Source organism: Cervus canadensis, chromosome 1 (assembly GCF_019320065.1).
Source record: "Cervus canadensis isolate Bull #8, Minnesota chromosome 1, ASM1932006v1, whole genome shotgun sequence".
Taxonomy (NCBI): Eukaryota; Metazoa; Chordata; class Mammalia; order Artiodactyla; family Cervidae; genus Cervus; species Cervus canadensis.
Window position 1 is genome coordinate 127,362,433 of NC_057386.1, and position 27,334 is coordinate 127,389,766.

The 27,334-nt window shown below is 45.8% G+C and overlaps 1 protein-coding gene across 1 annotated transcript; it reads left to right on the forward strand.

Annotated features, from left to right (window-relative positions):
• Positions 1–1,867: 1,867 nt before the first annotated feature.
• LOC122424628 (BRI3 binding protein) lies at positions 1,868–27,334 on the forward strand. The gene is made up of 3 exons (XM_043442660.1): positions 1,868–2,236; positions 13,661–13,763; positions 21,755–27,334. The coding sequence occupies exons 1-3, from the start codon at positions 2,033–2,035 to the stop codon at positions 22,174–22,176; spliced, it is 729 nt and encodes a 242-aa protein (XP_043298595.1). The 5' UTR covers positions 1,868–2,032; the 3' UTR covers positions 22,177–27,334.

Below are 27,334 nucleotides of genomic sequence, written 5' to 3' on the forward strand. Positions count from 1 at the left end.
TTGGGGGAAAAGTTATAATGAGCAAATCACACTTGTGTTTTCATGGGTTTTATTGTTTAGGATAATAGCAGTCTATAGTTCTTTAAGTATGCTTATTTAAGTAAATAAAAAGTTATTATTAGGTTGGTAATAGTACATTCTATTTTCTTCTAAAATATTATATACCAAAGGATTACCTCCAGAAGATATAAAGAACATTCTATAAAGTAAAAGGAGAAAGGAAAATACACAACAGTGTGGATCTCATAAATATAATGAACAAAAGAAGCCAGCCACAAAAGATCATATTTTATGATCCAATTCACATAAGTTCAAAAACAGGCAAAAATGAATCCCCTAAATTTTGGAGGGGGCATAGTGAACAGGAGGGCAAAGGAAGCCTTTTGGCAAAACTGATAATGTTCCTTTTTTTGACCTGGGTGCTGGTCACCTTGTGTGTCATTTAAATTCATAGAGAAGCACCTATGACTGAATATTTTTCTGCTTGTATGCCACTTAGTTGTGTCTGACTCTTCGAGACCCCATGGACTATAGCCCACTGGGCTCCTCTGTCCATGGGATTCTCCAGGCAAGAGTGCTGGAGTGGGTAGCCATTCCTTTCTCCAGGGGATCTTCCCAACCCAGGAATCGAACCCTAGTTCTGAATTGCGGGCAGATTCTTTACCACCTGAAACACTAGGGTGTCTTGTATACTGTACTTCTTAAAAGTTTACTTTAAATATTTTTTTTAAAAGATGATGATGAAATATACACCAGTGAATATATGAAAACCTCACCAGAAATCTAGAAATATGTAAGTTCAAAACAAGATTCAGAGACTTCCCTGCTGGTCCAGTGGCTAAGACTTCATACTTCCAGTGCAAAGGGACCTGGGTTTGATTCCTGGTCAGAGAACTAGATCTCACGTGCTGCAATTGAAAGCTCCTGCCTGCCACAATGAAGACCTGATGCAGCCAAGTAAATGAATAAAGTAAATATTTTAAAAGATAACTTTTCACTCTGAGTTGACAAAAATTGTTTTATTTTTATATCATTTACTTATTGAAGAAACTAAGGTCATTTATGCTGTTCAGTGTTCCACATTCTGACTTTAACTTCTGCTGTTGCTAATTTTTTTTTGCTTCCATTCCCTATGTTTCCTGTAAACCATGAGTTAGATGTGGAGGTCACATCAAGTTAGGGTCCAAAGTGTTTTGGGAAGAATCCATCACACAGGTGGCTTTGGTACTTCTACCACCAAGATTGGTGGGTCCAGGCCCCTCCATTTTCAAGTTCTCCACCAACATGTCACCTTTTGGTTTCAGTCTGTTGATGATCATGGCCTGGTCCATCATTTCATTAAGGGGTGCAAACTTATTTTCTAATCTCTCTCACTCCCTTTTCATTTACTACCTGGATTTCCTAAAAAGAACTTCGCGTTCTCAACTATTTGCTGACTCTGAAATAGAGTTCATTCAAGAAGGGCAGGAGGGAGTGCTTAATGCTTTTCTTTTAAACATTTCAGAATGAATGAGTAAGCTGGTGCCCCTGCCACCGGCAAAGGTGGCCAATTATTGGGTGTTATAAATTCAACGATATGCAAAATATATATAATTCATATTTCCCGATCAATGGTAGTCATTGTTCCTGTTGGCGCTGCTTCACCTTTACAATCTTGGGTTGCTTTTTATAGAAAAGTTTAAGATAAAGTTTTGGTTTTTTTTTTAAAAGAAAGATTTAAAGCCCCACCAGGTCACAGAGGGCTTGGGCAGGGGACGGGGGCGGGGAGATCGGTAACCTCACAGCTGTCCCGCGCTCCCGCCAGGTCTTCGGCAGGTCCCGCGTCCGGGGGCGGGGCAAGGCGTGGGCAGGGCCGTCGCGCCTTTGCGCGCGGGGCGGGGCAGCTGGCGCGGCGGCGGCGGCGGCGGCGGCGCGCGGGCAAAGGTGCGGCGCGCGGCCCCCTAGCGCGCCAACGCGATCCCCGCCGGAGCCGCGGCGTCCCACCGTGCGGCCCTCATCCTTCCTCTTGACCCGACATCCCGCCGGCTCCAGGATGGGCGCGCGCGCTTCGGGAGGACCCCGGGCCCGGACTGGATTCCTGCTGCTGCTGCTGCTGCTCGGGCTGGTGGCCCCGGGCGCGCAGGGGGCGCGGAGCCGCGGCGGCACCGAGAAGAACAGCTACCGCCGCACGGTCAACAGCTTCTCGCAGAGCGTCAGCAGCCTGTTCGGCGAGGACAACGTGCGCGCCGCTCAGAAGGTGGGCGCTGGGCCCGCGCCCGCGGTCACCTTGCCTCGGCCGCCGCGCACCTGGCGCCCAGGGCCCTCCTGGGCCGTGCGCGGCCTCTGGGGCTGCAGGCCGGCCGGGGCTCAGAAAGAGGGAGGCCCGGGTCTGGGGCGGGGGTTCCGGGCCTGCCGCCTGTGGCCCGAGCCGACCCGGGCCAGCGTCGTGTCTGGGGGCGAGTTCCGGCGCAGGTCTAGTGCGCAGGGCCTCGGCGCGCCCTGTGTTCCATGCGGTACTTCTCCTTGAACCTTGCTCCCGGGGGCACTCAGTCCGGGCCGCCTCTCAGCAGCTCTGACGCCGCCGCGCCTCTCATTCATTCATTCAACACGTTTGAATGAGCGCCTACTGTGAGCCAGGCACCGTGGCGGCTGCCCAGGGGGCGCCCTGCTCGCCGGCGCCCTCTCCCCACGCTGCTGCGCTCTCCCCAGCAACCCCGAATTTCCTGTAGCCTTACCGCCGACCCGCTTCCCCTGAGCACCTTAGGCCCTCCTCCTTTTGCTTTGAAGATATTTAGGCTTTTTATTATTTTACTGTTATTTTTTTTTAAGAATGAGAGTAATGCAATCTGCTCCGTTGCTTTGGCAACCTGGCACAGTAACCCGTTTAAGCACCTACTGTGTGCCGGGCCTCTCACTTGGAGCTTTTTATTTACTTTGGAGCTGTTGAGGAGCCCCTGGCCCCTGGGGATGGTGTTGAGCGCTCCGGAGAAGCCCTTTCTCTCCCCGCTCTGCCCTCGGCAGCTGGGTGAACCACTGGGGGCAGAAGTCCACCGAGCAAGGGGAAGTGAACTAGGGGGACGGTTGCATGTGGTCAGGCAGTTCCTGGAGTACAGCCCATAGTGCTCCTTCTCTTAAGCTCTCTGCTCTGCACCAGCCCTGGGCTTTTGGAGTGGAGAAAAGTTCCAGTTCTGACTGGATGGCTTCAGGCAACTGGCTTCACTTTTTTGAGGCTCGGTCTCTTTATTCCTTCAATGGGGATAGTAATCATCTCCTCTTGTAATTATGAATCGTTGGTCCCTTCTTGGCCCAGAGTCATGGCTGAATCAGTATCAGATACTGTTGTTAGTTATATCCTGGCCAAGGCTCAAATCTTGGTTGCTTATCCCTGCTGGCAGCGCTTTCAGGTTTTAAAAAAATGTTTTCTGCTGCTTGAGATGAAGGGGAAAGAAAACATTAAATCTCAGATCAGACTGGCTGAATATTCTAATCGGATGAGATGAAATATAAGTTAATTTGTTAGGAAAGCTGTTAATTTCTGACCATCCTCTCCTATGGGTGTTCTGAGAAGCTGTAAAGGTTGTGGGTAATGGGGCGGGGGTGGAGGGGGGTGGGGGGAATATCTCTTTGTAGCTGACTACAGAGGGAGAGCACAAGAACACCTGAGTGCAGAGAAGTGGCCATTCAGACTGCCTGAGTATGCAGGGTGAATCTGCACCTCTCTCCTACTGTGTGCCTTAGCCATTTGAAGGCAGAAATCATTTGTTTTACAGCAAAAAGACCTTCCCTTGTGGCTCAGCTGGTCAAGAATCCATCTGCAATACGGGAGACCTGGATTCAATCCCTGGGTTGGGGAGATCCCCTGGAGAAGGGAAAGGCTACCTATTCCAATATTCTGGCCTGGAGATCCCATGGCCTGTAAAGTCCATGGGGTCACAAAGAGTCAGACACGGCTGAGCTACTTTCTCTCACAGCAAAAAGAAGTATGGCCCTTTTTGGGGAGGGTTTAGCACAAGCCACCATGTCTAGGCTGATCATTCTATCTAGGAATCTGAGATTCACAGACATGAAATACAAAGTAGATATTTAGGGGTTCAGATGTGGGTTGGTATCAATAATACAGCTGTGTTCTGGCAAAGTATCTGAGAATCTTGAAATCAGAATTCCTTTTGAAGGAAGGTTTGTGCTTTCAATAGGGATGACCGTAATACTAACTAATATTTGTTAATAATTTAGACAGATATTGGAAGGGCTCCTCAGGTAGCACTAGTGGTAAAGAACCTCCTGCCATGAGAGACGTGGGTTCGATTCCTGGATCAGGATGATCTCCTGGAGAAGGGCATGGCAACCCACTCTAGTATTCTTGCCTGGAGAATTCCATGGACAGAGGAGCCTGGTGGGCTACATACAGTCCATGGGGTGGCATAGAGTCAGAGACGACTGACGCAACCTAGCACGCATGTTTGTTTAAAATACGCCTCCTTTTTTCTGGCCAAGCAGCATGAGGGATCTTAGTTCTCCAACCAGAGATCAAAGCCATGCCCCCTGCAGTGGAAGTGCAGAGTTTTAACCACCAAACCACCGGGGAAATCCATGCCTTTTTTTTTTTTTAAGATCTAATTGGCTTTATTATTATTATTTTTTATCTAATTGGCTTTAATCAGCAATTTGTGAATTGGGCGACATCCCTTCTAGCAAATAAATGCTCCCTGTTCTGAGTCCTTTTATAAATAGAATAACTCACTTCATCCTTAGAACAGGCCTATAAGGTTGGTACTGTTAATATTTCCATTTTACAGACAGGGAAACTGAGGCACAGAATGGTAAAGTGACTGGCTTCAGGTCAGCCTGGGTGGCAGAACCAGGATTTGAACCCAGGCACAGTGGGGCTTCCCAGGTGGTGCAGTGGTAAAGAATCCACTTGTCAATGGAGGAGATGCAGGTTCGATCCCTGGGTCAGGAGGATCCCCTGGAATAGGAAATGACAGCCCACTCCAGTATTCTTGCCTGGAGAATCCCATGGTAAGAGGAACCTGGAAGGCTCCAAAGAGTCGGACACGACGGAGTATGCACACACATGTACACAGTGGGTCTGGAGTCCGCGCTGGTACCTTCACTGCTCTTTTGGTGTACGACCCTCCCTGTGCCCCTCCATCAGTGGAGCATCCAAAATGAGGCTCCCTGACATTTCCTGTGGAGTATGGCCTAGACCAGCGAGACTTGGGGAAATTGCTCTGTTAACTATAATTAAAGGAAAACAATCTACTAGCAACTATAGTTTTCAACAAGCCAGACCTTCTTAGTGGGTTGTAAAGTTTGAGGGTATTTAATGAAACACTCTATGTTCTATCTAGGAATTGTCTAAAATTAACCCCAGCCCTTCTGGTTCAGAACCTAGGCCTTGCTCTCCCACAGACTTGGGTTCGAATCCCAGCTCTGCTTCTTACTAGCTCTGTGACCTTGGGCCGGTTGCTTGACCTCTGTGTGTCTCCTTTGTGCAAAGGAGATAATTGGCAGGTTGAATGTGACTAGTCATGGTATACAATACCAGGCACTGAATAAGTGTTTAGTAAAATGATAGAAGATATAAGAAGGATTCATCTGGTGTGTTTAGTATAAAGATGTACCCTCATTTAACCAACTCCTCCTGATGGTCCATGTTTTGTCAGTTTCCGACTAGACTGGATTGGCCACTCCAATCCTGGCTGCAGTAAAGGTTTTTCTATCTAAATTTTTTGGAGTGTGCATATACAAGTTCATCTGTAAATTGTTAGAAATTCAATTGCTGAACCAAAGGGTCTGTGCATTTTAAGATTTTTAATTGAAATATAATTAGTGCACTTTTCTGTGTTAAGTATACAGTGAAATGAATTGTCATATACCAAACATGCCCATGTGACCCACATGTTGCACTGGAAATATAGGGGTCCAATCCCCTAGCCCCAAGATAACCTCTCTCCTAACTCTGACAACATAAACTAGCTTTGTCTGCCATGTCCTTTATACACAGTTCCAGTTCATATGCATTTTGAGTACTGAGAGACATTACTGAAATGTTCCCCAGTTACACCAGTTTCCATTCCTGTCATACATGTGAGGGCTGCTTTCCAATACCTCTCCAAAGAGGTGTCAGTAAGCTATTTGGTTTTATTATTTTATTGTGAGATAGGCGATCTTTTCACTTTTTCGGAATCCAGTGGCATCTTTACTGGGAACTGATTTTTGTTTTCCTTTGCCATTACTGAAACTGTTAGTCTTTTTCTTTTTAAGAGGCTGGCATTTTTTTTGGTTTGTAAGAAAATATTTTGAGCAGAATAACTTTGACACTTTCCAGTCTTTTTTTTTCCCCCACCAACATTTTAACAGTTTTATTGAGGTGTCATCGACATAGACTGCACACATTTAAAGTGGGACAAAAGTGTACGCGTTGGTAAATTTTGACATATGGATACACCCCTGAAAACATCACCATCATCAAAATAATGTTGTCTGACTTTTTCTTTGAAAAGCTGGAAGAATTGAATAAGTTAACAGTGAGACACTCCACCTAGGATCACCATATTCTCCCCAGACTGTTTCTTTTTCTCTACAAACACACACACACACACACTTTTTTTTTTTTTTTTTAAAGTAAATTGTGGACATGATATTTTCTCCTACAGAGCCATGATACCATGGCCCCTTTGCCCCAAAACTTAAATTTAGTTCAATAACATTTTGTAATATATAGCCCATATTCACATTTCCTTTATAACTTAAAAAAAAAAATACAGCATCCAAGCAACAGCTCATTGCATTTGGTTTTAATGCCTCTTTAGTTCCTTTTAATCTATGAAAGTCCCTTTTACCCTTTTGGGAATGGGAGTAGGGGGTGCTTTTATGACCTTGATGTTCATGTCTTATTTTTCTTAACAGCTTTATTTCAGCTATAATTCAGATACTATACAATTCATTCACTGAAAGTTCAGTGGCTTTTATTATACTCAGTGGGGTTGTACATCATCACATTTTGTACATTTTACCACATTTCTGTACACCACCACAATCAGTTACAAACATTTTCATCACTCCTCCCCGCCTTAAACCCTAAATCTCTTAGTGGTCACCCCATCTCCCCCAACCCCTGGCAGCCCATAATCTTCTTTGTTCTTATGAATTCGCGTATGTATTCTGGACATTTCCTATAAATGGAGTCAGACAGTAGGTGGTCTTTTGCATCTTGCTTCTTTCACCCAGCAGCATGTTTTCAAGGTTCATCCATTTTGAAGCTTTTGTCAGTATTTCATTCCTTCTTAGGGTTTTCCTTTGATCCACTTATCAGTTAATGGTCATTTGGGTTGTTTCCACTTTTTGGCTACTATGAACAGTGCTGCTCTGAACATTCATGTGCAAGTTTTTTCATGACTATATATTTTGGAGTATGTACCTAGGCATGGAATTTCTGGGCTTCTCTGGTGGCTCAGACGGTAAAGAATCTGCCTGCAATGCGGGAGACCTGGGTTCCATCCCTGGGTTGGGAAGATCCCCTGGAGGAAGGGGCAACCCACTCCAACATTCTTGCCTGGAGAATCCCATGGACAATCCATGGGATCGCAAAGAGTTGGACAACTGAGTGACTAAGCACCCAGCACAGCACATGGCAGCTCTGACACGTCAAGGAGTTTCTGTGCAGTGGTACCATTTGACGTTCCCATCAGCAGTATAAAAGGATGCCAGTTTCTCCCCATCCTCGCCAACATACGTTCTTGTCTTCCCCACCACCCCTCGGATATATTTAATTCAATTTATTTTTAATTGAAGTATAGTTGATTTACAATATTATACTAGATTCAGGTGTACAACCCAATGATTCCATATCTTTGAACTATATCCCATGTATAGCTATTATAATAGGATATCAGCTATGTGCTATACAATATATCCTTGTGACTTATTTTACACATAGTAGTTGTATCTCTAGACCTCTACCCCTATCTCGTCCATCCCCTTCTTCCCTTTCTCTGCTGGTAACCGCTAGTTTGTTCTCTGTATCTGTGAGTCTGCCTCATTTTTGTTATATTCATTACTTTGTTATATTTTTTAGATTCCCCCCGAAGTGCTATCATACAGTATTTGTCTTTCTTTTTGTCGTTGCCTCACAGCACATCGGATCCTAGTTCCCCAACCAGGACCTGCACCCCGTGCAGTGGAAGCACAGAGTTGTAACCACTGAACCACCAGGGATGTCTCATTATTTGTCTTTCTCCGTCTGACTCATTTCACTAAGCAGAGTACCCTCCAGGTCCATCCAAGTTGTTGCAAATGGCAAAATTTCATTCTTTTTTATGACTGATTAGTATTCTGGTTTGTGTGTGTGTGTTTATATAGATCACATCTTTCTCCATTCATCTGTTGATGGTTGTCTGTCTTTTTGAGTGTAACCGTTCTAGTGGGACTGACATGGTTTCTCCCTGTGGTTTATCTTACTTTTTGGCCTCACCACATATCACATGGTACCTTAGTTACCCAGCCAGGGATCGAACCCTTGCCCCCTGCATTGGAAGCATGGAGTCTTAACCACTGGACCACCAGAAAAGTCCCTCTCCCTGTGGTTTTGACACCCAGTTGGTTTTTCAGTTGTCCCAGGATGCATCCAATTTGTTTCCTCAGGGTTAGATTGAGGACCTGCCATTCCAGTAAGAATTCTACCTGAGGGCCTTGTGTCTTTAAGAGGGCAGCATGTCAGGACACTTGGTGTCATCTTGTCCCATGGCTTTGACCCACCCTCCCAGAGGTGGCTTTTCCCCTTTGTAACTCATTCCTGATCCTCATGTGTGTTCCAGCACTTCAGTTCCCATTAACTTTGTCTTACTTCCTATTCCTCAGATCCTTAGGCAACCTCTAAACTGCTCCTTTGCTGCTTTTCTTATGGAGACAGATGCTTGGGCCAGTTTAAATGTGCTTGGGGGTAATGGGGGTGAGGAGAGTTTAGGACATCCTCCAGATTTAGGATGGGGCGATGAAACGCTGAGCTGGAGTAATTGTGTCTTCTGCCTTGGACTGGCCGCAGCCGCGGGCCTCCTGAGTTGGCTCACTTGAATCTTTTTAATTTTAACTTTTCATCCTGAATATTGCCCAAGAGACACAAAGGGAGAAAGAATTGTATGATGAACCCCTATACCCTTCACCCAGTTTTGACATTCTTGTTGTATCTCTTCCCCCATCAAAAAAATGTTTGAAGCCTGGCATAGTATTTTAAAGCTAATCCAAGACATATTGGTTCACTTTTGAATATTTCAGTCTCTGTCTTTAACAGATAAACATTTTGCAAAAATGTTTTGCACAATACCATCATCACAGCTCCTGACAATTTTTTAATAACCATCCCAAGTCCATTTTTCTATTTCCCTGACCAACTCAAAACATCTTTATGCAAAAGTGCTTCATTTGAATTGGGATCCGGTTTCCTGACCAGGGATCGAACCTGGGCCACTGCGGTGAAAGTCCAAATCCTAACCACTAGACCACCAGGGAATGCCCAAGTTTTGTTTGGTTTGATTTGTTTTGTTTAATTCTATTATTAAATTTTTGAATTGAGGTATAGTTGATGTACAGTAGTATATGATTCGGAGAAGGCAATGGTAACCCACTCCAGTGCTCTTGCCTGGAAAATCCCATGGCTGGAGGAGCCTGGTGGGCTGCAGTCCATGGGGTCACTAGGAGTCAGACACGACTGAGCAATTTCCCTTTCACTTTTCACTTTCATGCATTGGAGAAGGAAATGGCAACCCACTCCAGTGTTCTTGCCTGGAGAATCCCAGGGACGGGGGAGCCTGGTGGGCTGCCGTCTATGGGGTCGCACAGAGTCAGACACGACTGAAGCGACTTAGCAGCAGCAGCAGCAGTATATGATTGAACAATGTATAGTCTTGAGTTCCTGGTGTACAACATTCACACTTTTTACAGGTTATACTTCATTTATAGTTATTATAAAATATTGGCTATATTTTATAAGTTGTAGAAAAAACATACAACCTGCGCCGTTGGTTTGGCTTTTCACCTATTTCTGTGAACTGCTTCAGGCTCTGGGCTTCGCTGAACCCCACCTTAGTCTGCAGGGCTGCCGTGAGGAAGGGCCACAGTCTGGCTGACTCACCCAGAAATATCATCTGGAAGTTTTGGAAGCTGGAAACCTGAGATCAAGGTGTATACCAGGCTGCTGCTTTCTGAGGCCTCTCTCTCCATGGCTCACGGATGGCTGTCTTCTCCCTGTGTCCTCAAGTGGTCTTTTCTCTGTGCATGTCTGTGTCCCCATTTTCTTTTTCTCTTTTTCCTTTCAAAAATTTTTTTATTGGAGTATGGTTGATTTACAATGTTGGGTTAATTTCAGATGTATAGCAGAGATTCAGTTAAACATGGGCATGGTGATGCCTGACTCTTTGCAACCCCTTGGACTGTAGCCCACCAGACTCCTTTGTCCAGATTTCCCAGGCAAGAATACTGGAGTGGGTTCATTTTCTTTCTTTTTTTTTTTTTTTATTTTTTTCCCCCCATCAAATGCAGTGTTAACTTTTTTTTTGCCATGCCGCACAGCATGTGAGATCTTAGTTCCCTGACCAGGGACGGAACCTGCGCCTGTAGCATTGACCACACAGAGTCCTCACCACTGGAGGACCTGTGGGGAGGCCCCTCATCTCTTCTTACAAGAAGGGCCCCAGTCCTGTTGGATCCAGGTTCTCCACATTGACCTCATTTCATCTTTACTGAGATTTGGAGGAACACAGTGCTGCCCACAGAACCCCCTCAGGGCTCCTGTGTCTTCACACAGACAGGGAACCAAGGACTAACTTGTTGAAGCAGAGGCCACAGTGAGCGGTGCCAGCCCCAGGGGGCGAGTGTTCCCACCCACCCAGTCCCAAAGGCCCACGTGAGCCTTTCCATGTATCACCCTGTCCTGCCCCGGCTGGTCCCCAAGGTCGGCCTGAACTTTCCTCTGAGCACAGCCAGGTCCTGTCTGGGCCCTTGGGTTTCCCAACGCCTGCCCAAAGACAGTTGTTCGGTGGGAAGGAGATGACTCTGTTTGGAGAGAGGACTGGACCTCCAACCTTGCTGGGCACACTGGGTTGCTGCCCATTCGTCCTCCGATCTGACACAGGCAACCTAAGCAGTCCCCACATCTTTTTTTTTTTTAATTTAATATTTATTTACTTGGCTGCACTGGGTCTTAGTTGCAGCACGTGGGATCTTTAGATGCAGCATTGGAACTCTTAGTTACAGCATCTGGGATCTAGTTCCCTGACCAGGGAATGAACTCGCGCCACCTTGCATTGGGAGCACGGACTCTTACCCACTGGTGGACCACCAGGGAAGTTCCCTAATGTCCATTCTTCCCTAGTCCCATTTTACAGCTGAGAAAACTGAGGCACAGAGAGGGTCAGAGGCAGCAGAAGCTGTAATGTCTCTTCCTCCCCAAATAGCTACTTTCCCACACCCTTTTCAGGGGAGCTGGTACCCTTGAAAGGCCTGCTGATCTTTTCCCCAGGTGCCCCAGGGAGTCCTTTCCCTTTTCCTCCACTTGAACAAAATGTAGAAATTGCTGCCTATGGACAAATGGGCACAAATTGTGATGCTTTTAAAGAATAACGAGAGGAGGAACAAAGCGTGGAGAACCCCGAAGGGAATGCTCTTTGGCAAGAAAGAGGAATTAAGTACCGATTCACATGGGTGCCACATGGGTGAAGCCTGATATTATTATTTTGAGTGCAAGGAGCCAGGCACAAAAGGGCACAGATTGCCTGACTCTGTGTGTACAGAAAGTCCAGGAAAGGCACAACTGTGGAGACGGGAAGATTAGTGGTTGCCTAGGCTGAGGGGAGGAGGGAATGAGGAGCGACTGCAGGTGGGGACAAGACTCCTTTTGGGGTGATGAAGATGTTCTAAAATTCAATTATGGGGGATTTAAAAAAAACAACATTGAATCGTGCGTTTTAAAGCCGAGAACTTTATGGTATGTAAATGATATGTCAGTGAAACTCTTTAACAAGAAAAGAATTATAACTAAATGGACACCGGTGTGTCTTCTCTCCAGGGGATGGTACATTCTCCAAAATGCCCCCACCCACCTACCCCTATCCAAGAGAGGTCCAGGGACTCTCTTTTCCCTGACATAGATACTTCCTTCTGTCATTCCTACATTATTTTTTTCTTAATGTCAACTGTTCCATTATTATTTCTTACTCTTTCAGTTTGAAAAGCATTTTTTTGAAAAACAGAAGTATAGTTGAGGACTTCCCTGGTGCTCCAATGGTTAAGAATCCACCTGCCAATGCAGAGGACGTGGGTTCCACCCCTGGTCCAACAAGATTCCACATGCCACAGGGCGACTAAGCTTGAGTGCTACAACAAAGATGCAATGCAGCCAATAAATAAATGAAGTACAGTTGATTTGCAGTGTTATGCTAGTATCCTTCCGGTTTTCAAATAGCAACTTATTGAGGAATAATTCATATATTAATACTATACAGTCTCCATTTAAAGTGTATAATTTAGTAGGTGTGGGGGGGTGGGGTCATTTCCTTTTTATCTTTTGGTCACACTGCAGGGCATGTGGGCCTAACCAGGAATCAAACCCCAGGCGCCCTGCATTGGCAACGCAGAGTCATCTTATCTGCTGGACCACCAGGGAAGCCCCTGTCTGTGCCATTCTTCACCTGGGCAAGTAAGGGAAGATCTACAAGCGAGTGGTAACAGTGTTGTCTCTGGAAGGGGATTCAGGTTGTAGGAAGTGAGGCTATACCATGTGGATGGCATATCACTTATTTTTAAAAAATAAAGTGAAATGAAGCTGCACTTTGTGTTCATATTGGGAGAGCTACTGCAGCCCTCCAAGGCCCCTGGGTCCTTAAAACTGGGATGGAGGTGCGTCTCCATCGTTTGCATGAGCCCGAGAGGTGATGGTGGGACTCAACTGTGAAAACCGCCATTCTCGCCCCTTAGAGTTGCTCCCGTGCAGCAGCGCCCAGCCTCCAGGTGAAATAGGTTGGTTGCAACACCTCCCACCATTTAGAAATGAGAATTCAGGCAGGGACTTTGACAAGAGTCAGCAGAGGGCTTTGGGAGTAATCAAAGTGAAGTGAGCAGCTTTGCGGAGGGCTCCTGGCTTCTCCGATGGACCCCTCCACCTGTAGAAAGGAGACTTTTTTAAAAATATATTTTTCTTATTTATTTATTATTTTTGGCTATGCTGGGCCTTTGTTGCTGCAGGCAGCTTTTCTCTAGTTGCAGAGAGCTGGGGCTACTCTCTAGTTGCAGTGTGCAGGCTTCTCATTGCCGTGGCTTCTCTTTTTGCTGAGTACGGTCTCTAGGGCTCACGGGCTTCAGTAGTTGTGGCACACCTGCTTTGTTGCCCCACGGCATGTGGGGTCTTCCCAGACCAGGGATCGAACCCATGTCCCCTGCATTGGCAGGTGGGTTCTCAACCACTGGACCACCAGGGAAGTCCAGGAGGGAGATTTGACCATATTCTCTCGGTTCTTGGCACCCTGAGCTAGTCCCAAGTTCCATCAATTCCCTGGGCGATTTGGCCAAGCCCTGGGGTGGCCTTTGTCATCGGCTGGCTGTGTTTTCTCGTTCAAGTGTAAACTTGGCTGGGCTGGGAAGAAGGAAGCTGTGGCCGAGTTGGTAATGACTTTTCTCATTTCTGCAGTTCCTGACAAGGCTGACTGAGAGGTTCGTGCTGGGAGTGGACATGTTTGTGGAAACCGTGTGGAAAGTTTGGGCAGAGCTCTTGGAAGTTCTTGGACTCGACGGTAGGTGTTGGGCATTCATTTGAAGGCTGTGTTTCATTCTGGTGCTTCTCAAATTATGGGAGTGGTATCCAGGGCAGATGGTGCAGGAGAAGACAGGGGTGGAGGGGATACAAGAGAACCTATTTTATTATCATAGTTGTGTTTGTAAGTAACTGAGATTCCCAGATGCTACTTAGAAGGTGTAGGTGGGTAGTGCCAACTTGTCTGTCCCTAGGCTTCCCTGTTAGCTCAGATGGTAAAGAATCTGCCTGCAATGTAGGAGACCTGGCTTCAATCCCTGGGTCAGGAAGATCCCCTGGAGAAAGGGATGATAACCCACTCCAGTAATCTTGCCTGGAGAATCCCATGGACTGAGGAACCTGATGGGCTGCAGTCCATGGGATCTCCAAGAGTCAGACACGACTGTCACTCAGGCAAACCTCAGGGACTGGAGGTGGAGTCTCTGGGTGGTCGGGGTCCATAACAAACTACTCCAGTTACTCAGACAGGAAGTGATTTAATACAGAGAATGAGGTGCTCACAGAATCATCGGAAGGAGCAGTGTGTGATCCCCAGGAAGTCAGTGTGCTGGTCCAGGAATCAGGAGGCAGCTGCTGGAAGCCTTTGAGTTCAGGCTGCTGCCTCTCTCCAGGAAGCCTGCAGCCGCCTGTGTCAGGATCGCCAAGACCACCCCCGCCCCCAGGTCCCGTGCATCTCTAGAAGGACTCCCAGGACCCAGCGTTTGTTGGTACCCTCAGCTGTGATGTGTTACAGGGAAGGACAGAGCACAGTCAGCAAAGGGAAAGACACGTGGGGTGAAGTCTGGGGAACCAGGCACAGGCTCCTAGAGTCCTCTCCAGGATGGGGGTGGGGGTGTCACACAGGACACGCTTTGTTCCCCATGTGAAGTGTCCTCAACCAGGGACATCCAGTCGAGACTCAGCACCCAGGGTGTTTACTGGGGGGCTGGTCATGTAGGCACCCTCTGCCTTGCACCTTCTAAATTCCAGACTCCTGGAACGAAAGCAGGTATCAGCATGAACCACATTGTTTGTGCAGAACCTCCAGGCCCAGATTGAACTCAGTTCTGACCCTGCCTCCCTGGAGGTAGCATCTGATCCTACAGGTCAGAGGCTTAGTCCCACAATTGCCCCCACTTCAGACACTCGGCCAGGTTGTCCCCAGTGCCTCTGACTGGCTGGTATAGATCAAGAGTACCAATGACGCATCCCCTCCTTGGGTTCAAGTAACTTCCTAAAGCTGCTTGTGGAACTCAGGAAACCTGTTTACTCGTAGATAGTTGTTTTTTTATGAAAGGTGATAGGAGCCAGGTGAAGGAGGTGCATGGGGCAGGGTTTGTGGGCAGGACTCGGAGCTTTTACGTTCCGAGTTCTATTGACTCATTGGCCACTGGTGATGGATTCAACCTTCACCTCCTCCCAAGAGGTCAGGAGGGTCAATCGAAAGGCTCAACCCTTTAAAAACCAAGTTGGTTCCCTTGGCAACCAGCCTACATCTTTAGAGGCTTTTCAGAATCACCTGATTAACAAACACAGGTATGTGTGAAAGGGGCTGTGAATTATCAAGACACCTTTATTGCTGTTATCACTTAGGAAATTGCAAGGTTTTTAGGAGCCTGTGCCAGAAATGGGGATGGAGGCTACTTATTTCTTATGCATCCCAATCTCACAGTCCAGAAATCCACGTTCCCAGATGCTGGCCAAGGGCCCAACTTGCAAACCTTTCTGGAAAGTGGCCTTAGGCCTTCTGGGTGAGCGCTTTCCTGCTTATCTCCTACCCAGGGTCCCTTCTCAACAAATCAGCTAGAGTGACTTTTTTTTTTAATTACTACTTTTTTGGTTAGTGATTTTAAAAAAACAAAACATAAAAGTCAGATTAAGTCACTCTCGTTAAAACTGCCCAGTGATTTCCTGATGCACTTTCAATTGACAAAGTTCACACCAAGGACACTGCCTAGCCCTTGGACATACCCGAGTCCTTGACGCCTTCCAGTTGCTCTATGTGTTCCCTGCTGGGGATGATCTTCCCAGCCCTTTGCCTGCTCCCGTCTTTCCCATGCTCGGGTCTCTGCTAAATGACACCTCCTCCAAGAAGCCCCTCCTGACCACCTTGTGTGAGGACCCCTCATGCTGAGTTCTCACACTGGCATTCTCCCACCTCCTGCCCTCCTCCCACGTGTGTGTATTTGTTATCATTTCCCCTCTGAGATCCGTGAGCTACGTCTTGCGTGCCTTCTCCAGGCTGCAACCTCGGCCCGGCTCTGCCCCTGGTACAAAAAGGCCCATTGTCAGTAGGAGTTGGAGGCCTGTCAGCCCCACTGCTTCACTGCTTTGGCGAATTGAGGTGTCCCTCTCCAAAAGTGCCCCCTCAAAACCCCCACACCTGTGAATGTGACCTTATTGGGGAATGAAGTCTCTGCAGATGTAATCAAGCTGAGATGAGGTCATCCTAGGTTAGTGTGGGTCTTCAATCCAACATCTGGTGTCCTTACAAGAAGACGAAGGGACTTCCTTGGTGGTCCAATGGATGAGACTCCGAGCTCCCAATGCAGGGGGCCCTGGTTTGATCCCTGGTCAAGGAACTGGATCCCACATGCCGAATCTAAAGGTCATGCCTGCCCCAATGAAGATCGAAGATCCTGCATGCTGCATCTGAGACCCGACACAGCCAGATAATAAATAAAAATAAATATTTTTTAAAAAGAGGGAAATTTGGACGGAGGCACAGACACACGGAGACGATGGCCATGTGAATGTGAAAACGGAGATGGAGAAGGACGGGTGCGGTCAACGAGCCAGGGACCGGAAGGGGCCGGGAGAGAGCCTCCCCTGGAGCTTTAGCTGGCGTGCAGCCCTGCCCACACCTTGACTTCAGAATTCTGGCCCCCAGAGCACTGAGGCTCCAGTCCTGTTGCTTGAAGCCACCACGTCTGGTCGTTTGTTACAGAAGCCTGAGGAGACCAGTACACTCTCTGAGTTCCACGCTCCATCTCTTTGAATCCACCCACCACCCCCGACCCTTTCCATCGGTCCTGACACTCCCACCTTACAGATAGAGACTGAGGCCTTGGAGCTGAGCTGGCTGCTGGCCCAAACCCATACCCTGGTTCGCACCCGCTGTCATCCCCTCCATCCCTGGGAACCCACCCTCTGGCTTTGAACCACTAAATTCAGTCTCTGAGAGGCCTTAGGCAGAGAATTGGAGGCAGCAGCGTTGCCGTTTGAGAGGCTGCCGTGCAGCTCCAAGCCCCCTGGGGCTGCGGAGGGCCCCTCCTGGGACTCCGGCTGAGTCAACACACAACCTGGGTCCCGCAATTGAGTGCAATCCCGCTTGGAATCCATTTCCACCACCTTCCCAGATCATTAAACTCTCGGTATTTCCATCCCTGACCAATGAGCCCTGGACAAACAAACCTGACTGCAAGAAATTGCACTCGGCTTGAAATGAAAGACTGGAGTCAAGTCAGCCTCCTGGTTGGGGAGCTAGATCCCACGTGCAGAAACTAAAGATCCCGCATGCCCGCAGTGAAGATCAAAGAGTTCTTCTACAGCCAAGAGGCCCTGAATACTCATGTTCATGAGAAGGGTGGCTGGCACATTCAGAGGTGAAAGAACTCACTTCTGTGTTGTGGCTTTTTTCCCCTTGATGCATTAAGTTTCAAATCATCTGAAAACCTCTAGAGTGTGTGTCTTACACTGAGACGTTTGAAGGTGCAAAAGGTTTTGCAGGAAACTGGACTCCGGAGTTGGGTATTCTGGTACAGAATGCATCTGTGAGCACAATGCTTTAATGGCCTGCTTCAGAATGTTTCAAGGTACTGGTTAAAATGGAGAGTCCTTAGCCTGGAGTGGTTCCATAGAAATAGAATGCCAGCCACATATGTGACGTTAAATGTTCTAATTGCCATGTTAAAAAGGTAAAAAGAAACCAGTGAAATGAATAAGGTGTTTTAGTTAATCCAATATATTAAAAATATTGCCATCTTGGTACTTCCCTTGAACCTCCATGCTTCCACTGGAGGGGGTGTGGGTTTGATACAAGCCGCCAGCACAGCCACAAGAAAAAAAAAATGTCATCTCATCTTGGAATCAATAGAAAATTATTAACAAGGTGTCTTACATCTTGGGGCATACTAATGTCTTGGAAATCTAGCCTGTATTTGGCTCAGCACATCTCAACTCACACTTACCATGTTTCCTGGGCTCGGTGCCCACTATAAAGACAGCACAGTTAGCTCCACCCTTGATCTCCTGGCTGAAGACACTTTTCTGGGAAATAGCATCCAGAGTCAGAAGGAAGGATTTCAGTCTCCCATCTTCAAATTGTTGACTTTCTCTGAAGCCTTGGAAGCCTTGTGACACTTGTGACAAAATGGGGGAAGTAGGGATTCCTCTTGGAGGCTGCCTGAGGACAGGGCAGGGACTGGGTGGCTCTGTCAACCAGACTCTGCCTTGAAATACCAGCTCCACTCTGCCCTAGGTGTGTGACTGAAAAAGGTTCCTGGACCCAATTCCAAAGTGTGTGTGTGTGTAGGCTTCCCCCCACCAGCTAGCAATGTGTACATACCGTGGGGTGACAGAGAATTCAACTCAGTTCTGACACTATCTACCTAGAGGCAGAATCAGACCCCACAGGCAAAGGGTTCAGTCCCACAAGACCACCCTCCACTTTGGATGCCGATCATGAGTCCAGGTTGTCACCTGTGCTTCTGAGCAACTGGCCGCAAACTAGAAATTCCCATGAACTCCTTTTGCTCAGTTAATTTACTAGAGCAGGGACTTCTTGGTGGTCCAGTGGCTAAAAGTCTGCACTTTCTCTGCAGGGGGCAAGGGTTTGATCCCTGGTCTGGGAACTAGATCCCACATGCCGCAACTAAAGATTTTGCATGCCTCAACGAAGATCGGCAATTCCCTGTGCCACAGCTAAGACCTGGTACAACCAAATTAGTAAATAAAAATATTTTTTAAAAAAACATGGAGCTTTAAAGCAAGACGCAATAGTATTGGCATAAAAACAGACACATGGACCAATAGAGCCGAGAAATAAAGTCATGCACGTATGGTTAGCTAGTATTTGACAAGAAAGCCAAGCATGCTTAATGGAGGAAAGACAATCTCTTCAGTAAGTGGTGCTGGGAAAACATTCACATGTAAGAGAATGGAATCAGATCTCTATTTCACACCACTCACAAAAATTAACTCGAAACGGATTAAAGACTTAAATGTGAGACCAGAAACCGTAAAATTCCTGGGAGAAAACAGGCAGTCAGCTCTTTGACCTTGTCCTTGGCAGTGACTTTCTGGATTTGACACCAAAAGCAAAAATAAACAAGCGAGGCTGCATCAAGCTAGAGAGTTTCTGCACAACCAAAGAAACGATCAACAAAGTGAACTTACAGAATGGAAAAATATTTGCAAACGTATCTGTTAAGGAGTTTATATCCAAAATAGATAAAGAATTCATACAACTCAATAGCAGGAAAAAAAAAATTAAGACATGGACAAAAGGGAATTCCTAGACGGTCTAGTGGTTAGGACTCTGAGCTTTCACTGCGGAGGGTGCGGGTTCAATCCTTGATCAGGGGACTGAGATCTCACGTGCTACATGGTGTGGCCAGGGAAAAAGAAAGGGTGGGGGGATGACGAGGGACCTGGATAAACATTGTTTCCAAAAAAAGGAAACATATGAATATGAATGTTTTCATATTTATGAAAAAAAGGAAACATATTCTTTCTATATGAGTGGTCAACAGGTACACAAAAAGGTACTGTATTACCAGTAATTCGGCAGGCTAGTCATTAGGGAAATGCATATCAAAACCACAGTGAAATGTTAATTTGGTTATTAGAATGACTTACCAAAAAGAGAAGAGAGAACAAATGTTGCTGAGGATGTGGAGAAGTTGGAACCCTTGGGCACTGTTGGTGGGAATGTAAATTAGTCCACCACTATGGAAAACAGTGTGGAGTTCCTCTTTAAAGTAGAGAACTTCCCTGGTGGTGCAGTGGATAAGAATCTGCCTGCCAGTGCAAGGGACACAGGTTCCATCCCTGGTCCGAAAAGATTCCACGTGCCTTGGAGCAACTAAGCCAGTGGGCCACAGTTGCTAAAGCCCACATGCTCTGTAGCCTGTGCTGTGCAACAAGAGAAGGCCCCACAATGAAAAGCCCACACGCTGCAACCCAAGAGTAGTCCCCACTCGCCACAACTAAAGAAAGCCTGCATGCAGCTTCCAAGATCCAGCACAGCCAAAAATAAATCAGTAAAGTTTAAAAAAAAAATTTCATTTTAACCATACAATCCAGCAGTTCTACTTCTGGGAATATATCTGAAGGAAACAAAAACACTACGTCAAAGAAATAACTACACCATCACTGCCAACCCCCACCCCTGCCCTGTCCCCAGCCATGTACATTGCAGCGTTACTGAGAATCGCTAAGACATGGAGTCAACCTAAGTGTTCACAGACAGGTAAATGGATAAAGAAATGTTGGTGTGTCTATATATGATGGAATATTCTTCAGCCATGAAACAGGAAATCCTACCATTTGCAACCACATAGAAGGACCTTGAGGGCATTAAGCTAAGTGAAATAAGTCAGAGAAAAGCAGATACTGTATAATCTCACTTATATATAGAATCTTAAAAAAAAAAAAATGAACTCCTAAATTGAGAGGTCAGATTTGTGGTTGCCAGAGACAGTGAATGGAAAGTAGAGGAATTGGAGGAAGATGGTTAAGAGGTACAAACCTCAGTTATAGGATAAATGAATCCTGGGAGTGTAGTGTGCAACATGATGACTGGGTTTAGCCCTGCTGTGCAGTATAGTTGAAAGTTATTAGAGTTAGGAGATCCTCAAAGTTCTCGGGAAAAGGAAAACTTTTTTCTATCTATGAGATGATGGACATTTTTTGTTTTGCTTATGTATTTTTAATTGCAATACATTTGCTTTACACTATTGTGGAGATGATGGATATTAACAAAACTTACTATGATCATCTCACAATATAAGTCAAGTCATTCTGTATACCGTGAACTTAAATAGTGCTGTATGTCAGTTATGTCTCAATAAACGTGGGAGAGAAAGTTGCATGCTGAAGTATGATGTGTGCCTCTTTCGAATGGTTTGGTTAAAAAAAAGGGAGGGATATGTGACTAGAGATGGAGCAAAATGTTAACCATTGTTAAACCTAGATGATTTTGATAGGAGTATTTATATTACCATCCTTTTAACTTTTCTGTTTGGAAATTTTCTTAAGTCGGGCACACAGAAGATGCACGTCCTCCATTTCACTCCATTCTTAAGATGGAACTTCATGTGTGGGTACCAGTTACGATTAGGTTTGGCTGTGAGTAACAGAGACCCCAAATTACAGCAGCTTATACAAGATGGAAGCTTATATTTCTCTTATGTGAAAAGTTCACAGGTAGGTGGCTAGGCAGGTAGGTGGCTTTGCAGCACATTCTCCTCAGGTCCGAGGCCCCTTCCATCTTATTGCTCCCCAATAGGTGACTTCCCTTCCCTCATGACCCAAGACAGCTGCTCCTATACCAGCCATCACATCCACATTCCAGCAGGCAGAAGAAGAAGAGGTAAAGGGCCTATTCCCACTACTTTTAGGGAGCCATCCCAAAACACTTCTGCCCACCTCTCCTTGACCAAAACTTAGTTATGTAGCTAGCTTCAAGGGAGGCTGGGAAACACCCTTCTCCTAGACAGCCATGCGCTCAGCCTAATGCTGGGTATGGAAGACAGGAAGGAGGGCAGCTGAAGGCCAGTGTACAGGCTCTGCCCTACCTGAAAGGTGTTTTAAACCCATGATAGAGCAGTGTTGCCCTGTCCTCTCCCAGGGTTCTATACCCAGGCAGCCAGCTTTAGTTTCTCAGGGTGTGGAAGAGGCCCAGCCAGTGAGCTGAGCCACCCACCCAGCTCGCAGAGAACCCCCGTGACTCCCCGTAACCGGCCGCTGTCCCTCTGTTCTGTCCTGCAGTCTCGAACCTGTCCCAGTACTTCAACCCCAGCTCGGTGGCCAACAGCCCTGCCCGAGCCCTCCTGCTGGTAGGCGTCGTCCTCCTGGCCTACTGGTTCCTGTCTCTGACCCTGGGCTTCACCTTCAGCACCCTGCACCTGGTGTTCGGCCGCTTCTTCTGGGTGGTGCGAGTCATTCTGTTCTCCATGTCCTGCGTGTACATCCTTCACAAATACGAGGGCGAGCCTGAGAATGCCGTGCTGCCCTTGTGTTTCGTGGTGGCCATCTACTTCATGACCGGGCCCATGGGCTTCTACTGGCGAGGCAGCCCCAGTGGCCCCAGCGTGGAGGAGAAGCTGGAACAACTGGAGAACCAGGTCAGAATGCTCAACATCCGCCTCACCCGTGTGCTGGAGAGTCTTGACCGCCCCAACAGCAAGTGACAACCAGCCAGCCGGCCGGCTCCCCCCCCACCAGCGCCCTCTCTCCGGAAACAAAAAAGAAGAAGAAAAAAAAGAACGCCAAACCCCAAACAATCTTAATAAACATGCCTGAGCAAGAGAGGGGCGCTTTGTGAGGGTGTTTCCGGCCACGTGTCAACTCTTAGGACATCTTCCGGGAGGAATTGACAAGATCATTGATATAGGACTACCCACCAAGTGTCATTAGTGGAAAAAAATATTTTTTAAACAAAGGATATAACCATATTAGCTGTACAGTAAGAGAAGTTTATCTGTGCATAGAGCATAAAGTTAATTTTTTCAAGCATTTAAATACATCTTTTGTAAGGTTTTTTAATAAAGGCAGATCGAGTTGAGCTTATTAAAACTTTACACAGAGGGGAAGAAATTGCTAATTCGACCTTTTGGAAAAGTTTCAAGGCAAGTGTTTGCTTTTGCAGCACGGGGATTGGTGGTTGAGGTCTGTGTGCGTTCTTTTCATGTTCCAAAGCTGTGACCTTCATTTCATGTTGTTTTTGGTTGATGTTGATTTGATGAATTGTGTCGCTTCTGAATGTGGACTGTTGGGTTTCAAGGTTGAAACTCAATGTCTTTGAGATCCTAGATGATCTGACCAAGCCCCCATCAATCAGATTTCTAAATGAAGAAATCATTATTTGTAGAAAACCTAAGATTCTCTCCCCCTTCTGTACTTTGATGTATTTTAACCTCCACATTTTCTAAAGGAAAATTCAAGAACCAGGCAAAGGAATAGCGTTGGAGTTTGATACCAAGAACTGCCTGAGCAAGCATTGAAGCTCATCAGGTATCTAATTTGAGTCCTAATTTTACCATTGGCCAGCTAGGGGGATATAGGAAAGCTACACTCTCCAGGGTTTTTTGTATACTTATTTCATTTTGGTTTTTGGTTGACTCAGGACTAAAGGAAAGGAAAACCAACCATAGCAGCTAATAACCTTTCAAGTCTGTTGCTGCTTATAAAGCATTCTCAGGAACAATAAGCAGACACCCGCCAGACTTGGAAAAGATCTGATTTATTTTATCTGAAATTTTTACAATATATGTGTTAGGTGCTTTTGGTTTGGAATCTGTGGTGGCTTCATTTTCAGTGGTCTCTAGGGGTGAAGAGAGGTACATGCGGGACAGACAGCTGTGGGGGTCCTGAACAAAGGGGGCTTTGCAAGGCTTGGATCAGGGGCTAGTGGAGACGCCCCTTTCTGGGTACCAAACAAGCACAGGAAATTAAGGAAATGAAGCCCCAGGTTTTGCTACTAGGCTTCGTGGCTGTCTCCATTGGTCTTCCTTGCCTACCTGCGTGTCCTGGCAGCCCCGTCACAGAACCCCTGTACACAGGTTTGCCGAGACCCCTGTCAGATCAGGTGGAACCAAGACTTTCTGGTCCAGGAATCCTTTCAGAGAAAACTCAACTGCCTGCCAACTCTTCTGTGCTGTGTTTCTGTACTGCTTTATTTGAGGTTGCAAGTACCTGGAAAAGAGGAGCAGATGTTTTTCAAGAGTGTTCATGAAACTTCTATTTTTAAGGTGCACATTAACAGGACCCAAACTGTCTTGCATTTGCAGCTCACTTCTTGAAATTATATACATGTCCTCTAGAATTTGCTTGGGCAAATCTTTACCCATGGGCATTGGAAACCCCTTGGTTTCTGCATTGAAGCCGTTCCAGTTTTGTCATTTAGATACTTAGAGACAAATCTGTTTTCACACAGGGTATAGAGAACTCCAGGGAGGTCATGTTTGCCTTCTTTCCCCTTGTGCATTTGGCTTCTATGTCTCGCACATTTGGGTGTTTGCTTTGCTCATGTTAGGCAGGTGGGTAATTGACATTCTCTGCACAAAGATTTTAAGTTTTAAATTACCGTCTGGGTATAACATCCACCCTTCTCTCGCCCACCCTCACACCTGGAAACCTTTTGGAACTGTGATGTCTTGAGACCCTAGCAGAAAAATCATTTTAACTTCTAGTAAATCGAGGAAGGCTCACATATCTGGGTGCTGGCGGACTGAGGCCTCATCATCAACTGGAAGTTATTGTTAAGAATATATACACCTCGGGATTTCCCTGTGGCCCAGGGGTTAAGAATCTGCTTGGCAATGCAAGGACATGGGTTCAATCCCTGGTGCAGGAAGATTCCACATGCCATGAGGCGACTAAGCCCATGTGCCGCAACTAAGACCCAATGCAACCAAATACGTGAATAAATAAATATTTTTAAAAAATGCACCTTGTTTTCTGAATTGGCTAAGTGTAGGCTATGAAGCCAGTTGAACAATCTGATACACCCAAATGAAAGATGTCTTTATTTTTAACAAAAGTTAATTAGTTCCTTATGAGTATCACTTCAGGGTGGAATAGTCCTTGAAATTCTGATGGAAGTCACAGAGGTTCAATATGCGTAACTCCTCCTTTTTAATACGTAAATTTGACTTTTGCTTGGGCGTCCTCTTATCCTCAAATAGTTGGGATTTTTTTTTTTTTCTTCTTTCCATGGAAGCTTGTAGGATAATTGACCTCCGCCAATACCCCTCATCTCCTTTTTTCTCTCTTTTGTACATGAGAAATGTATTTTTGTATCATATCTCATACCTTGAAGAGTTTTTTTATATCTTCAGGGTTGTAGAATATATTAGTGTAACATATCATTCAGTGTGATATAAAAACATCCTGACGAAAACTACTGTGAATCTCTTATAGTTAAAACTCAGTTTTTTAGATATCTTCAAGTTCATCAGTGTTAATTTCTCAATGCTTCAATATTGCAGTAAATACCAAGAGCAGAAAAGAGCCCAGAAAAGAAAAAGGATTTGTTATCTCCAACTTGCTGGATTTCTGTGGATGTTTTGGGATCAATGTTTGGAGCAATCTCTTCCTTGACATCCTGGCAAAGATGCTTTTGTGGCACGTCAGCCTTTCATATTTTCCATTTTTGTATTTTCCAATACCAATCAGCATTACTTGCCTTCTGGGGTTGTTTTTGGTTTGTTCGCCTTTCTTTCTTTTTTTTTTTTAACCCCATATCATTTCTTGTAGCAAAATGCAATGACAGAATTTCCTGAAAGCTGGTCTTGTGAATTGTGCCAGGGTCTTTATGAAGGGGACCGAGTGACATCATGGAGAGAGGTTACTGCCTTTGAAGGAGATTTTAAATACCTATAGTTGCCCGGAGACGACAGGCATACCATGCCTCTCACGACCCCAGGAAGCCTGTCCCACGTGGACTCAAGAAGCAGACAGGAGAGCAGGATCTATGCCCTGCTGACTGTGGCGGGGAGTAGCTAGTTGGAGACATTTCCTGTTGGCACTAAGGGTGAACACGCAGGATGGGGTCAGTACTTGCGAGGGTTGTAAAAGGACTTTTGTACACCCACCCCCTGGGGCTGGCTTGTGGGGAAGGTTTAAACCACTTTGGTGGCATTTCAGTAACCTAGAGAGGTTAGGAATACCACGTCAGATGTCCAGTGCAGAATCTAAAACATGGCTAAGACACCTTCTCACTATCGGGAATCCTGCTTTACTTCATCCCCTTGCTTCCTGCTACCTTTTGTTTTTCCTTTTTCTTTTTTTTTTTCTGGCTGCACCGCATAGCTCATGGGACCTTAGTTTCCCAACCAGGGATGGAACTTGGGTCCTCTGCAGTGAAAGCGAGGCATCCTAACCACTGGACTGCCAAAGAATTCCCTCTGCTACTTCTTAAGATGCTTTTGAGGAAGGATGTTGGCCTTATAGGTTGATACCCGATCACTTCTGATGGGTTTTGGATTGACTGACTGAACCAAAAAGCCAGCTCTTGCCATCACCTCTTGGCCTTTTGGCTAAGATCAAGTGTAGTATGGGGGCTTCCTGAGTGGTTTAGTGGTTAAGAATCCTCTTGCCAGTGCAGGAGATGCAAGAGTTGCAGGTTCGATCCCTGGTTCAGCAAGGTCCCCTGGAGTAGAAAATGCAACCCACTCCAGTATTCTTGCCTGGAAAATCCTATGGACAGAGAAGCCTGGTAGGCTACAGTCCATGGGGTCACAAAGGGAATGCAACTGAGCACACACACAGCCATCCCTCTAGCTCACTTTTAACAGAAATTTCTGGGGACTTCCCTGGCAGTCCAGTGGTTGAGACTCCATGCTTCCAATGCAGGGGACGTAGGTTTAATCCCTGATGGGGGAAATAGCATGGCCAAAAAAATAGAAGGAATTTCCAAGACCTAAAGGTGTCACCCACCTCCCCCAACTTTTTTTGGATAATACATCACCATTCTGCAAAAGTTTTGTTGTATGGCCGTTTGAGTACTTCAAGCTTTGCTCCTTATTGTGAATAATAGAAGCATATACTTTTGCAGGATCTAATACAGTAGCCTTCAAATTAAGACTTGGACAACCATCAATGTGATAAATAGGATCTGGAATAAACAAAGCTTGTCCAGCCTACTGAAATCTGCACTCTGCTCTTCACTGATTCCTTGATTTGTAGGAGATACACCAGGACCAGTGTTTCCCTGGTGGTGATTTAAAAACCTGATTGCCCTTTGCACCATCTACTGAAAATCTGTGGCAGCTAGTGGTGTTATCAACCATATGTTCTAATGTCTTTTTGCAGATTTAAAGATTTTATTGTAGTGTCAATTTAATATCCGCATGTGTGTTAACTCTTTGAATACTGTAATTAAATTGATTTCTTTGTGATGATGGTGGTGATTAGCGCTCACTTAAAATCCAGCCTAGCACTTACTTCCCTCTTCTCAACTGGAAATCATATTTGTGAGGTATGGTACCCATGATCCACAGTGTATTCATGAGTCAACTTCACATTTCGTGTATCTGGTTATAAATTTTACATGGCATTTAATTTGATACTCTGAATCCATTTGATTTTAATATAGTGGTGTGTGTGTGTGCCTATGTGGCGTGTGCTCACTTTAGTTTCATGAGCCTTGGGAAACTGATTCTACAAATATAAATAGACATAAATGTATAAGGCTTATTTTTTTGGCAAAGCAATCCGTACATTTCTCTTATTTATTAAATCACTGGCTTTGGTGTTACATAGAGATATTTGTAGACCAATTTCAGAACAGAATGAAAATATTGTGAAAATTACACCTTAATAAATGTTTATTGTAATTTTGGTGTA